This window comes from Microtus pennsylvanicus, chromosome 3, assembly GCF_037038515.1.
Source record: "Microtus pennsylvanicus isolate mMicPen1 chromosome 3, mMicPen1.hap1, whole genome shotgun sequence".
Lineage (NCBI taxonomy): Eukaryota > Metazoa > Chordata > Mammalia > Rodentia > Cricetidae > Microtus > Microtus pennsylvanicus.
Window position 1 is genome coordinate 101240575 of NC_134581.1, and position 12979 is coordinate 101253553.

Below are 12979 nucleotides of genomic sequence, written 5' to 3' on the forward strand. Positions count from 1 at the left end.
TTTTTTTTTTTTGTTTGTTTGTTTTTTGGTTTTTTCAGGCACGGTTTCATTGTAGCTATGGAGCCTGTTCTGGAACTAGGGCTTGTAGACCAGGCTGGCCTCAAACTCACAGAGATCAGCCTGCTTCTGCCTCCTGAGTGCTGGGATTAAAGGTGTGCATCACCGTCACGCAGCATCCTTATTCTGTTATTGGAAGGTCTCAAAATAAAAGCAAGTGTAAAGAGAATCTTTATGGGACAATACTACAGAATATGTTTTTATGATCTGTACTGTATTTGAAAAACAGCTACTGTCTTTGATATCAGGGGTGCTAAGACCTTTGAAACCAGTAAGTAGAAGTTATTATTTGTGCATCTTGTGAAAAGACACATACTTATTATTTATGGTCATACAAAGACTGGGTAACTAAAGCGACTCCTTCACCTTCCTGTGGACAGATTATTACAATTTCTTCCATCCTCCACATCTTAGTTACTTTTCTATTGTGATGAAGAGATATCATGACCAAAGAAAATTATAGAATAATGAGTTTACTGAGGACTTACAATTTCAGAGGGTGAGTCTGTGACTATCATGACGGGTAGCAAGGCAGCAGGCAGGCAGGCATGACGTAGAAGCAGTAGCTGAGAACTTAACATACTTACCTCTAAGCAGAAGGCGGAGAGAGATGTAAATAGAAATGCCATAGCCTTTTGAAATCTTAAAGTCCACCCCTAGTGAGATACCTCCTCCATACCTCCCAATCCTTAAACAGTCCCACCTACTGGGGACCAAGCATTCAAATAAATGAGTTGTTCAGGTTTACAGCTACATAAGATTATGCATGGCTCTATCTCCCTAGAACCCTACACAGCACAGTCCAAGAAAACCTAGACAACAAAGAGGGACGAACCTAAGAGAGACATACCTGAATCCAATCTATATGGGAAGTAGAAAAAGACAAGATCTCCTGACTAAATTAGGAGCATGGGGATCATGGAAGAGGGTAGAAGGGAGGGGAGAAGGGAGGGGAGCAGAAAAAAATATATATAGCTCAATAAAAACTATTTAAAAAACATAAAAAAAGAGAAACAAGTGCTTAACTGCTGAGCCACTTCTCAGCTTATAGTCTTAAAAAAGAAATTGTGTGTGTGTGTGTGTGTGTGTGTGTGTGTGTGTGTGTGTGTGTGTGTGTGTGTGTGTGGTTTGTAGGACTCAGTTTTCTCCTACTATGTAGGTCCTGGAAACTCCATTCTACTTTTAGGCATTGGATCAAATACCTGTTGGATCAAATAGCTGTTGAGCCATCTCACCACCCATAAACTCTTTTCATTAAAAAAAAATGGTTTTGGTTAGCTAATCAAACAACAAGCTTCCACATGACTTCTTACATCATTACTAATTCTCCCCACAATCTTATTTAAATTTCACTATCCTGGTATGTCCCCTTCCAGTCTCATACCACATGAGTTCTACCATCCACCCATCTTTACAACTCTTCCCTAACCCCATATTCCCTTTATAATTTTCTACTCTCTATCAACATTCCAAGTTAAATACAAAATTAAATTACAAGGTACGACACATATATAAAAAAGAACACATAGCATTTGAGATATCTCAGTAAATATTACCCCCAATTCTACCCATTTTCCTACAAATTTCATTTTATTTGGTACTAAATAGCATTGCATTGTATAAATGTGACACATTTTACTTACCTACATTTCAGTTGATGGACATCTAGTTTGATTCCATTCCCTAACTATTGTGAAGAATACAGTAATGAGCACGAATGCGCAAATGTCTCTATTGTTAGCTATTTGGGTGTATGTGCAGAAGTGATATAGCTGAGTCATGTGAAGATCTATTTTTATTTTGAAAAAGTGCCACATTGATTTCCATAGTAACTGTACCAGTGTATAAAGGTTTCCATTTCCTCACATTAAGGAAATCCAGCTTTGCTTAAACATAAAATAATAATTTAAAAATATAAATAATTATTCTCACTATTCCTGACTTCTTTTCCAGCAAAAGTAGGATCCATCTGCTTGGATAAAGGCAATTTATTATAGAAACTATCTACATTTTCTCCAGTATCTTTACCTGAAACGATTAAAAACTTTCCTTTAAAATGTTATAAAAAAGGAAATCCCCTTTCTAGGTAGTTGGCAACATTGCCAACATCAGTCATCATAAATGTAGAAGAATTTGTGCTAGTCCTTTCCTCTTCTTAGGAGCTGCAAAATATACTATTTTATGCAAGTGAAAATGGCGTATGCATGCGCAGATAGCAACAGAAGTTGATACTAATGTGCAGAAGCAGTTATATTGGGTTCGCATTTGCTTCCATTCCTGATGCCCACTGTTTGTTTTTCTAGATCTCCAGCCCTGATGATGGTTTTGAAAGCAAATCACTTTATGAAAGCTGGCTGGAAAAAGACCCTTCACCTGAAAATAAAGTTTTTCCTAGGTAAATTAATATATGTAGCTTTTCTACCCTGGGATAAATATAGATTGCTCCTTTTCCTTTGCTCCTCCAAACTTGCAGTTCTTACAGAGCTCATCAATAATGTAAATAAATTCAATAAAGCTGGCCAGTCAGTTGCTGTTTTGCTTACTAGTTAGCTCAGACACATTTTTAGTGTTCAGTGTAACATAGATAGATATATTTTTGAAAATTTTCAACTAAACTGATTTTGTGGGGACTTGAGAAATAACTTGGCAATTAAGAGTGCTTGCTGCTCTACCATTGGACCCAAGTTCAGTTCCCAGCACCCATGTCAGGTGGCTCACAACCATCTGTCACCAGCTCCAGGAGACTCAATAGCCTCTTCTGGATTCTGTGGGCACCTGAACATCCTTGTATATACATGCAAATATATGCATATAAATATATGTAAAATAAATTTTGCAATGATTTTGCTATTTATTAGTCATTATTTGGCATCTTTACAGAAATGTAATTTTAGATATGTAGTACATGCTTTAAATAATAGTATAACTTCATGTGATAATGAAGTAAAATATAAATGTACTGTGGGTGTTCATGAGTGTGGCTGTTTATGGATGTATTGTGTGTTCATGTGTTTGGATGTGTATCGATGTGAGTGTTCATGTGTGTGGACATGATACACATGTGTGTTCATCTGTTATGTATGTGTGGATGTTTGTGCATGTTGATGTGTGTGTGTAGTATATGTGTGTGTGTGTATGTGGATGTGCTATGTATGTGTGTGTGTGCATGTGTCTGTATGTGATATATACGTGTTGGTGGAGGCCAGAGGTTGATGCCAGGATCTTTCTCCATTCATTTTCAACCTTATTTTTTTTTCTTAAAAAAGATTTATTTTATTTTTAATGATGTGTATATTTGCGCATCTGTTTGTGGGTATATGCATGTGTCCTCAGAGGCCAGATGAGTTGGATAAACTGAAATGGAATTTACAGTCAGTTTGAGCCATGTGATATGGGTTCTGGGGAACTGAATTCAAGTCCCTTGGAAGAGCAGTATATATCTTTTAGTCACGGAGCTGTCTCTCCAGCCCCTCTACCTTATTTATTTTTACTTTTTAATGATAGATCATTCATTGAACCTGGAGCACCCAGCAAAACTGGCTGGTTGTGGATTTCCAGAATCTGACTGTCTGCCCCTTGCCCTCAGCCCTGGGGATTGAGATATGAGTGGCCACGACTGGCTTTTATGTGGATTGTGAAAATCTGAACTCTTAAATCCTCATGCTTGCACAGAAAACACTTTGTCCACTGACTCATCTCCCTAACCCCCTCGTTTTATTTTATATTTAATAAAGGGCATTATCAATAATCTTTAAATTGTGTGTTTTTCTGTAATCAATTTAGATTTTTGATTTTTATCATTTTACATTTTCTCATTCATGTTGTAGCGACTTCTTAAGTTTATTATATAGTTATCCATTTTTATTATGATTATAAGACTGGCAGAAGATGATAGTTTATAGCTTCATTCTAGTGTTTAAAGTCATTTAAAATATCATTGTATTTAATTTTTAATTGTAATTTTTTTATTTCTTTAAGACTATAATTATACCACTTACCTCTCTGTTCCTCCTTCCTATCTTTCCTATATACTTTGCTCGCCCCCCCCCCCCCGGCTCTTTCAAATCCATGGCCTCTTTTTCTTTAATTGTTGTTACATGCATGTGTGTCTATATGTGCACATAGAAACATTCATTGTGCATACCCCTAAATTTATAAACAGAATTTACTTGATCCTTGTGCTGGTAGTTGTATGTGTTTTCAGGAATGACCATTTGGTATTGGATAGTCAGTTGGGAGAAGACTATTTCTTCTGTCCTCATCATTCCTTTGCTGATGTAGTTCGTTGTCTAGGTTGAAGCCTCGTGAGCTTTCCTCCATCCCATGGCTGCAAATCTATTGGCATTGTTCTTGTTCAGCTCCTGTTTAGGCAGCCATGTTGGTCAAAGCTCATGGGAGTAGCTTCTCTGGCATTGCCAGGAGACACAATCTTAGAGCAACCTTCTGATTCCTCTGGATCTTACAGTTTTTCTACCTCCTTTGTTACAATGATCCCCGAGCCATAAGTTTCAGAGGTTCTATTGTAGATGTATTAGTTGGGACTAGGCTCCACAACTAGGCATTTTCATCAGTTATGATTTTATGTACTGGTTTATGTCTGTTGTAAAGAGAATTTTCATCGATGTGTAATGAGAATGACATTTTGCGGGATATAATGATACATATTATATTTATAAAAGTTAAAGCTTATGCTGATTTAATAAAGTGACAATTGTGAGTTCTCCTCTAATATCAATGACTTCACTAGTACTGGTTGCTAGTACTGTTGGCTAGGTTTCCAGTATAGAAATGATTTCCCCTTCCTTTGACTGTCCCTAAAGCCTCCAGTTTATTCCCCTTCCCAGGGCGATCCATGTGTCCTTCTTAGAGTCCTCCTTGTTACCTAGTTTCTCTGGAACTGTGGATTGTAGTCTGGTTATCCTTTACTTATATCTAATATCCACTTATAAGTATGAATATGCCATGTTTGTCTCTCTGAGTCTGGGTTACTGCATTCATGTTAGCTTTTTCTAGTTCCACCCATTTGCCTTTAAATTTCATGATGTCACTGATTTTGACAGCTAAGTAAATGTATCATATTTTCTTTAACCATTCTTCAGTTCAACGGCATCTAGATTGTTTCCAGGTTCTGGCTATTACGAATAATGCTGCTATAAACATTGTTGAGGATGTGTCCTTGTGGTATGATTGAGTATTGCTGGGTCTTGAGGTAGACTGATTCCCACATTTCTGAGAAACCACCATACTGATTTCAAAGTGGTTGAACAAGTTTAAACTCCCACCAGCAATGGAGAAGTGTTCCCCTGACTCCACATCCTCTTCAACATCAGGTGTCCTCAGTATTTTTTTTATTTTAGCCATTCTGACAGGTATAAGATGGAATCTCAGAATCATTTTTATTTGCATTTCCCTGATGATTAAGTATGTTGAGCAATTTCTTAAATATCTTTTGGCCATTTGAGATTCTTCTGATGAAAGTTCTCTGTTTAGCTCTGTACTCCAATAAATTGGCGTATTTTATATTTTGATGTCTAGTTTCTTGAATTCTTAATATATTTTGGAGATCAACCATCTGTCAGATGTAGGATTGGTGAAGATCTTTGCCCATTCTGTAGGCTCTCCTTGAAACACAGACAGCAACTCAACAGAGTGGATCAAGAGGTGAATGACCAGCCTCTCAGCTAGATAGCCCAGGCTCTAGACCCTAGTTCCCCTGGGCAAAAATGCAGGCCCCTTCCCTACCTGTTTTAGCTGCATTTTGTATCTTAATCCATTTAGTCAGTTCATGTATTTTGATTTAAGAATTGAGGTTGTTGATATTTAAAGTTATTTTTGAATGTTGATTGCAGTTATTATGTAGTTGATTTTTGGGTTCTTTGTGGATTGTATTTTAGTAATTGTAGCTTTATATTTCTTTTGACTGTTTATTCCTCTTTAGGTTTGCTTTGTTGTGTGTGTGTGTCTATTTAGTATTTGTATCGTTGGAAGTTTTTCATTTTCTGTCAATTATCATGGCTAGTTTTACTGGATATATCAGTCTAGACTGGCCATTGTTGTCTTTTAGTACTTAAAATCCATTGCTCCAGGCTCTTCCAGCTTTAATAATTTCCACTGAGAAATCACCTATTATTCTGATGTGTCTTGTGGTTATTCTCTTATAGCTCTCAATAATCTTTGTTATGCATATTTAGTGTTTTAAGTATAATTTATCATGGGAATTTTTTTCTGATATTGTATATTTGGCATTCTGTGTGCTTCTGGTATCTATATGAGTATGTCTTTTCTTGTTTGAGAAAGTTTTCTTCAATGATTTATATGAAGACCTGGTCTGTGTAATTGACCTGGGACCCCTTTCCCTCATCTATTCTTATAATTTGAAGGTTTGGCTTTTTTTAAACTAGTGTTTCACATTTATTGTATATTCCTTTTTTTTAAGTTTTTTTTTTCATAGAAATCCTCTATTTTGTCTTTGAATTCTGATCTTCTATTTTCTACTTGATTAATTCTTCTTGTAAGCCTTTCTTTCTAGTTGGAGGTATTGGTTTTTTTCAATGCCATCTTATTTCAGTTTGAGTCCCTCTTCAATGTTTCTATGTATTGAATTCTTTTTCTAAATCCTGGATTGTCTCCATAATTCCTATCAGCCTTACATTTGTGTTTTTTGGAGCATTACTGAGGCATTTATTCTCTTTAACTTCATTGAGATATTTCTTTTTGTCTTCCTTAAACCTTTCAAAATTTTTCTTTTAAATTGCATCCTGGGTTTTATCTAGGTAGTGCTCATTGGCACACATTTCCTTAGAACTGATCAATTATTTTTTTTTTTTTGTATGTGGGTGTACTGCCTTGATATTGCTAATATTATTTGTATTTTTGTGGCTAGATCGGGGCAAGTGGACTTCTTTTATTAGCTGGTGTTGGACTATATCTTGGATAAGGATGTTATTTATTTTGATTAGTGTGTGTGTGTGTGTGTGTGTGTGTCCTCATTCATATGACACATATATTTGTGTGGAGGTCAAAGGACAATTTTTCCTTGATTCCCTCCATTTTCATGTGATTTCTAAGATCAAACTCAGGTTATCAGGGTTGTTGGTAAGAGTCATTATCCTTGGGCTGGAGAGATTATTTAGTGGTTAAGAGTACTGGCTGTTCTTCCAAAACTCCTAAATTCCATTCCCAGGAACTACATGATGGTTACCATCATTCATAATGAGATCTGGTGCCCTCTTCTGGTCTGCAGGCATACATGCAGGCAGAACACTGTATACATAATAAATAAATAAATAAATACATGTTATTTTTTTTTAAAAAAAAGAGTCATTATCCTCTAAGCTATCTTGATGGCTCCCAAATTAGTCTTGCAAAAGTTTAAATGGTTTTCTCCCATTATAAAAGTTTCATATGCTTATTCAGCAAAAATAAGAAAAAGCAAGCTCTTCCTATAAACAGCTTGAGATGGCCTATGAAAAATGGTTTATTGAGTGGTTCAAATATTTCTGTTAATTTAAAAAAATTAGACTTCAGTATCCTGTAGTACTGACAAACTCTGGTCATATTCAATGTAGCTTGCCACATTAATATTCTAGCAAATAATAGGAGAATAGCTTGATATTGTTTTAGCTTCTTACAATTCTTATAGCAATTTGGTATGCAAATTCTTAACTACTCTTGGAGCAGGATTCATTTTTCCATCTGTTTGATTTCATATTATTTATTATTCTATCCATGTATTTATTTATTTATTTATTTATTTATATTTTATATCTAGAATCAATAAGCTGGGATCTGGAAGTGATTTTGAAGCTTATTTTCAGAGACTTGGAATTGCTTCAGCCAGAGCTCGCTACACTAAGAACAGGGTACGCCATCTAGTAATTATTAATAAGTAGTATATCGGTTCACTCTTCATTATTCTAACAAGATACCTGGAATGATCACCTCACAAAGAAGTTTGTTTTGTTCGTGGTTTCGGAGGTCTCGGCCTGAAGTGTTTGTACCAGCTCTTGTGGGGTTGTGGTGAGTCAGTACATCATGGTGGGAAGAAAGCTGCTTACCTTAAGGGAGCCAGGCAGCAAAGAGGGATTAGAAGGAGCTGTATTGCCACTTCCTTCTTCTAGGGCATTTCCCAGTACCTTTTCTGGGGACGTTTCTTTTTAGTTATGAAATAGTGTGTTTCATTACGACTTTTTCATATATGCATACAATGAATTTTACCAATGCTCATATTGTCCCTTGTACTGTCTACACCCTGTAGTTTTTGTTTTGTTGCAAGTAATACTCCATCTACTCTCATGTATTTTGTTTTAAATTTAGATATGTAGATTCTGTAAATTGGGAAAATATACCATATTTTTTATTCTCTGTATGACTTTGTTTAAATGGAACTCAAGCTCCATCCATTTTTCTATAGCACTTCTTAAAATTGTTCTACTCCACTGGGAGGATATGCTTGAACTTACAAGTCCTTTTTTTTTTAACTTAAATTACCTGTTTATTTTTTTTTATTAAATTTATTTATTTATTAAGGATTTTTGCCTCCTCCCCGCCACCGCCTCCCATTTCCCTCCCCCTCCCCCGATCAAGTCCCTCTCCCTCATCACCTCGAAGAGCAATCAGGGTTCCCTGACCTGTGGGAAGTCCAAGGTCATCCTTGGCTACATAGAGAGCTCGAGATCAGCCTGGGCTATACTCTCACTCAAACTAAATAAAAACAAAAGTAAATAAATAAAATTTTATTTTGTAGTCCAGTTATATATGCTCTATATGCTTTTTCCTCAGAAGAAATGTTTTTGTTGAGGGGCATGCTGGGCTAGGGTTGTATGTTATCAGTTCCCCTTCTACATATTTTTGTCTGTCATTTTTTTACTACACCTGAACATCAAGCAACATGAGTTTAAATGGTATGAGTCCATTTAGGTGTAAATATTCTTGAGATTTTTCTGCAATTTGAAAAAGATTACAAAGTACAGACTCTAGAAATGTCAAAAAACTTTAAGAGCTAGGTATGTCCTACATAAAATATATGCAGATGAGTCTACTCTCACCTCTTGCTGCTATGAAATATATACAAAATAATGCAAAAAATAAATTTATCAAAGTTATTTATTGAATTATGCATGGCACCATTTGCAATACAACAAAATATAAGTAAATATGAAGATATTACATTAAATTATAGCTGTGTAAAGTGAACTACAAAATGTAATATACTACTAAAGTCATTCTACAGTTCTGTGTATAGCTCTGTGGTATGATTGTTTTGAGTATTTACTTAAAGTGCCATGTGACACTAATCATGTGGGGCTTGAGCTCTTTACCTCTCTAGTAAGTTGCATACTATAGTAAAAAATAATGTGTGATGGGTCTCACATATTTTGATCATACAGAATACACAGAGTATACACAATATGTGTTGTTTATATTAGTAGTAGTTTAGTTGATATATGTACTAATGTGGAAATTAGATAGGCTCTTGCTAATTTCTGTGTGATTTAGGGGTCAACTGCATGTGTAAAGTGTGACTTAGCTGTATCACTTTATTCACTATTACACTATGTCACAAGTTTGAAGAAAGTTGTATAATATTCAAAAAACACACAATTAGAAGAAAGGGAACTAATACCGAATTGTTTTTTATGATCCAGAGTAGTAAGAATGGTAGTCCTATAAGAATATAGAAGGCCAAGTGGTGGTGGCTCATGCCTTTAATCCCAGCACTTGGGAGGCAGAGGCAGGAGGATCTCTGTGAGTTCAAGGCCAGCCTGTTCTACAAGAGCTAGTTCCAGGACAGGCTCCAAAGCTACAGAGAAACCCTGTCTCGAAAAACAAACAAACAAACAAAACAAAACAAAAAAGTTATGGGCTAGAGAGATGGCTCAGTGGTTAAGAGCACTAACTGCTCATCCGGAGGTCCTGAGTTCAATTCCCAGCACCCACATGGTTGTTCGCAACCATCTGTAATGCGATCTGGTGTTCTCTTCTGGCCTGCAGACATGCATGCAGACAGAACATTGTACACATAATAAGAAAAAAAAGAATATAGCAGATAGTAAAAAATAAAATTAGGATATGCAAACCGAAGATCTCAAACTATGTCCACAAACTATGTAGTAACATGTTCACTACATATACTCCCAGATTATTATCAAGGGTTGATAGCCTTTGTTTGAACACTGCTTGGTTAGGGAAAGAATACATTACCTTTCTGTAGACATTAAGCTACCCAGAACATTTCATACACTTGATCAGTTCATAGTTTTGAACTGTGCTGATTTGAATAAGTATTTCTTCAGTTATAAAAACCAAAGGTTGGATGAAGGTTACATGAATTACACAATGATGAAGACAGGCATATAAAAATTTAAGTTAGTGAGCATTTTGGCTGTAGTGTTTTAATTATATTTTTAACTTACTCAGTTGATGAAATCAGGACTTCCGTCTATTTTTCTTTAATCATGTCTATGATTAAAATATAAATTGAAAATATAATTCTTATTTTTCAATTCTCTCTCTATTTTAGAAAACAGATAAATACAGTAGCTATCCTGTATATCATACCATCTATGAGACATTTGAATTAGTAGAGAAGTTTTATGACCCGACATTTAAAAAACAGCTTTCTGTGGCTCAGTTGCGAGGAGCATTGGTATATGAGCTTGCAGACTCTGTAATCATTCCTTTCAACGTTCAAGACTATGCAAAAGCCTTGAAAACCTATGCAGCAAGTATCTTCAATTTGTCCAGGAAACATGACCAGCAACTGAGAAAACATGCGGTGTCATTTGGTAAGATTTTATAGACTTTGTTGTAAACTTTTTTAGTTCCTATCATGGTCAGTGCATTCAAGAAGAAATACCTTCTCATTTACTAATTATTTCTGACAAGAACTTTAAATGAATGCTGAATTAGGGGTCTGATTTAATCTGAAATGTCTATAATGAAACCATTACTTATGAAGTAGTGCTACAAAAATTAAATTAGGTAAATATTTTTCTATGTTACTATTCTTATTAATTTTTTCCAAATATTAAAAATTATAGTCACAAATTATTGTATATAAACTATTATTGCTGAATATATTCATCAATATTTGTGTAGATGAAGGCTATTTTGCATAGATATGGTCAGCCTTTCATTTTATGACTGGCTCTTCACGTCATGTGTCTTCTATAAACTAGGGGTGAAATACAGCACAATGCGGTGACATTAACACTGGATCTGGAAGCATTGGATCTTGGCCTGACTCAGATATTCCCCTTCCACTTGTACCTGTGACATTAAGAACACTTAACTTCTGGGCTCCCAACTTCTTGAGCCATGAACCAGTAAAACACACTTCACTGTTGGGGAGGTTATTAGGGAATCTGTAGATCAGTAGCTATCAGTGCTGAGCGTTCAGTGAATGTTGCCTACTGGCACTAATTATAAATATTTTCTTTCCTGACTCCCAGATATATATTCTTTGTATATACCAAAATAATTTTGTATTTCATGTCTGTTGCTTACCAAGTATATTATTAATGTTAAAGTTCTATTTATTAACTTTTCAAAGAGCTTGAAGTTTAATGTGAGAAAGGGGAAGGCAAATACAGATGACAAGTTCTTAGAGGGGCAAAAAGAATAACTAACTGCATAGAGAATAGGGATGGAGTTGGTCATTAGCGACAGGTGAATGTTATTTTGAATATTACATAAGGATTAGTAACCTTTATGAAATTATGAAGAACAGCAAATATTTTATTCATTTTAAATTAAAAATTACATTTCTAGAGTCATTGTGGGGCCAGATGTTGTGTGCTACCATGTAGACATGGAGGTCAGAGTACAATTTGTGGGAGCTGGTTCTCTCCTATTGTGTGGGTCTCAGGCATTTATACCCCCATCCAGTCCTCTTCTGTCTCCACATAGATGGTACAATCAACAAAGCATGGCAAACCAAGCTGAGACAGGACCAAGCTTCCCCCTGCCCCCACTGCTTCAATAAGTGTGAACAAGGCATCCACCAATGGGATTAGGTTCCAAAACGCCAACTCATGCATCAGAACAGGTTCTGGTCCCACTGCTAGGGGCCCCACAAAAGACCACACTACACAATTGTCACTCAAATGCAGAGGGCCTAGTCCAGTCCCAGACTGGCTCCCGAGCTGTTTGTCCAGAGTCTGTGAGCTCCCCCAAGCTCAGGTCAGCGGTCTCTGCAGGTTTCCTCATCACCATCTTGATGCCTCTCTACCCTCTCTTCAACTAGACTCCTAGAGTTCAGCTCACTGGTAGGCTGTGGATCTTTGTATCTGCTTCCATCAGGTACTAGATGAAGGCTCTATGATGACAACTAGGGTAGTCTCCAATTTGATTACAGGGAAAGGCCAGTCCAGGCACCCTCTCCACTATTGCTGGGAGTCCGAGATGGGGTCATCCTTATGGGTTGCCAGGAGCCTTTCTGGCACCAGGTTTCTCCAGGACTCCACAATAGCCCTGTCTATCAAGCTATCTCCCCCATCACTCTCCTGCTCCATCCTGCTCACAACTCAACCATCCTGATCCCTCATGTTCCCATCCTCCATCCTCTCTCCTCTATTCTCTCCCACTCTCAGTTTCCCCAGAACATCCCATTTACTTCCTCTTCCCTGGAAGATCCATGCATCCCTCTTGGAGTCCTAGCTTCTCTGGGGCTGAGGATTATAGCCTGGTTACCCTTTGCTTTACATCTAATATGCACCGTGAGTACACACCGTGTTTATCTTTCTGGGTTACCTCACTTAGGATGATTTTTTTCTAGTTTCTAGTTTGCCTCCACATTTCATAATGTGGTATTGTGTAAGTATTACTCCATTGTGTAAATATACCATATTTTCTTCATCCACTCTTCAATTGAGGGGCATGTAGGTTGTTTCTACATTCTGGCTTTTACAAATAATGCTGC

At 36.5% G+C, this 12979-nt stretch overlaps 1 protein-coding gene across 1 annotated transcript in view; it reads left to right on the forward strand.

Moving 5' to 3' along the window:
• Positions 1-12979, forward strand: part of Naalad2 (N-acetylated alpha-linked acidic dipeptidase 2) — a 47099-nt gene that overhangs the window by 25643 nt on the left and 8477 nt on the right. The window contains exons 14-16 of the mRNA XM_075967995.1: positions 2361-2452; positions 7829-7919; positions 10580-10844. Coding sequence (XP_075824110.1) covers positions 2361-2452; positions 7829-7919; positions 10580-10844 — 448 coding nt within the window. The remainder of the gene's footprint in view (positions 1-2360; positions 2453-7828; positions 7920-10579; positions 10845-12979) is intronic.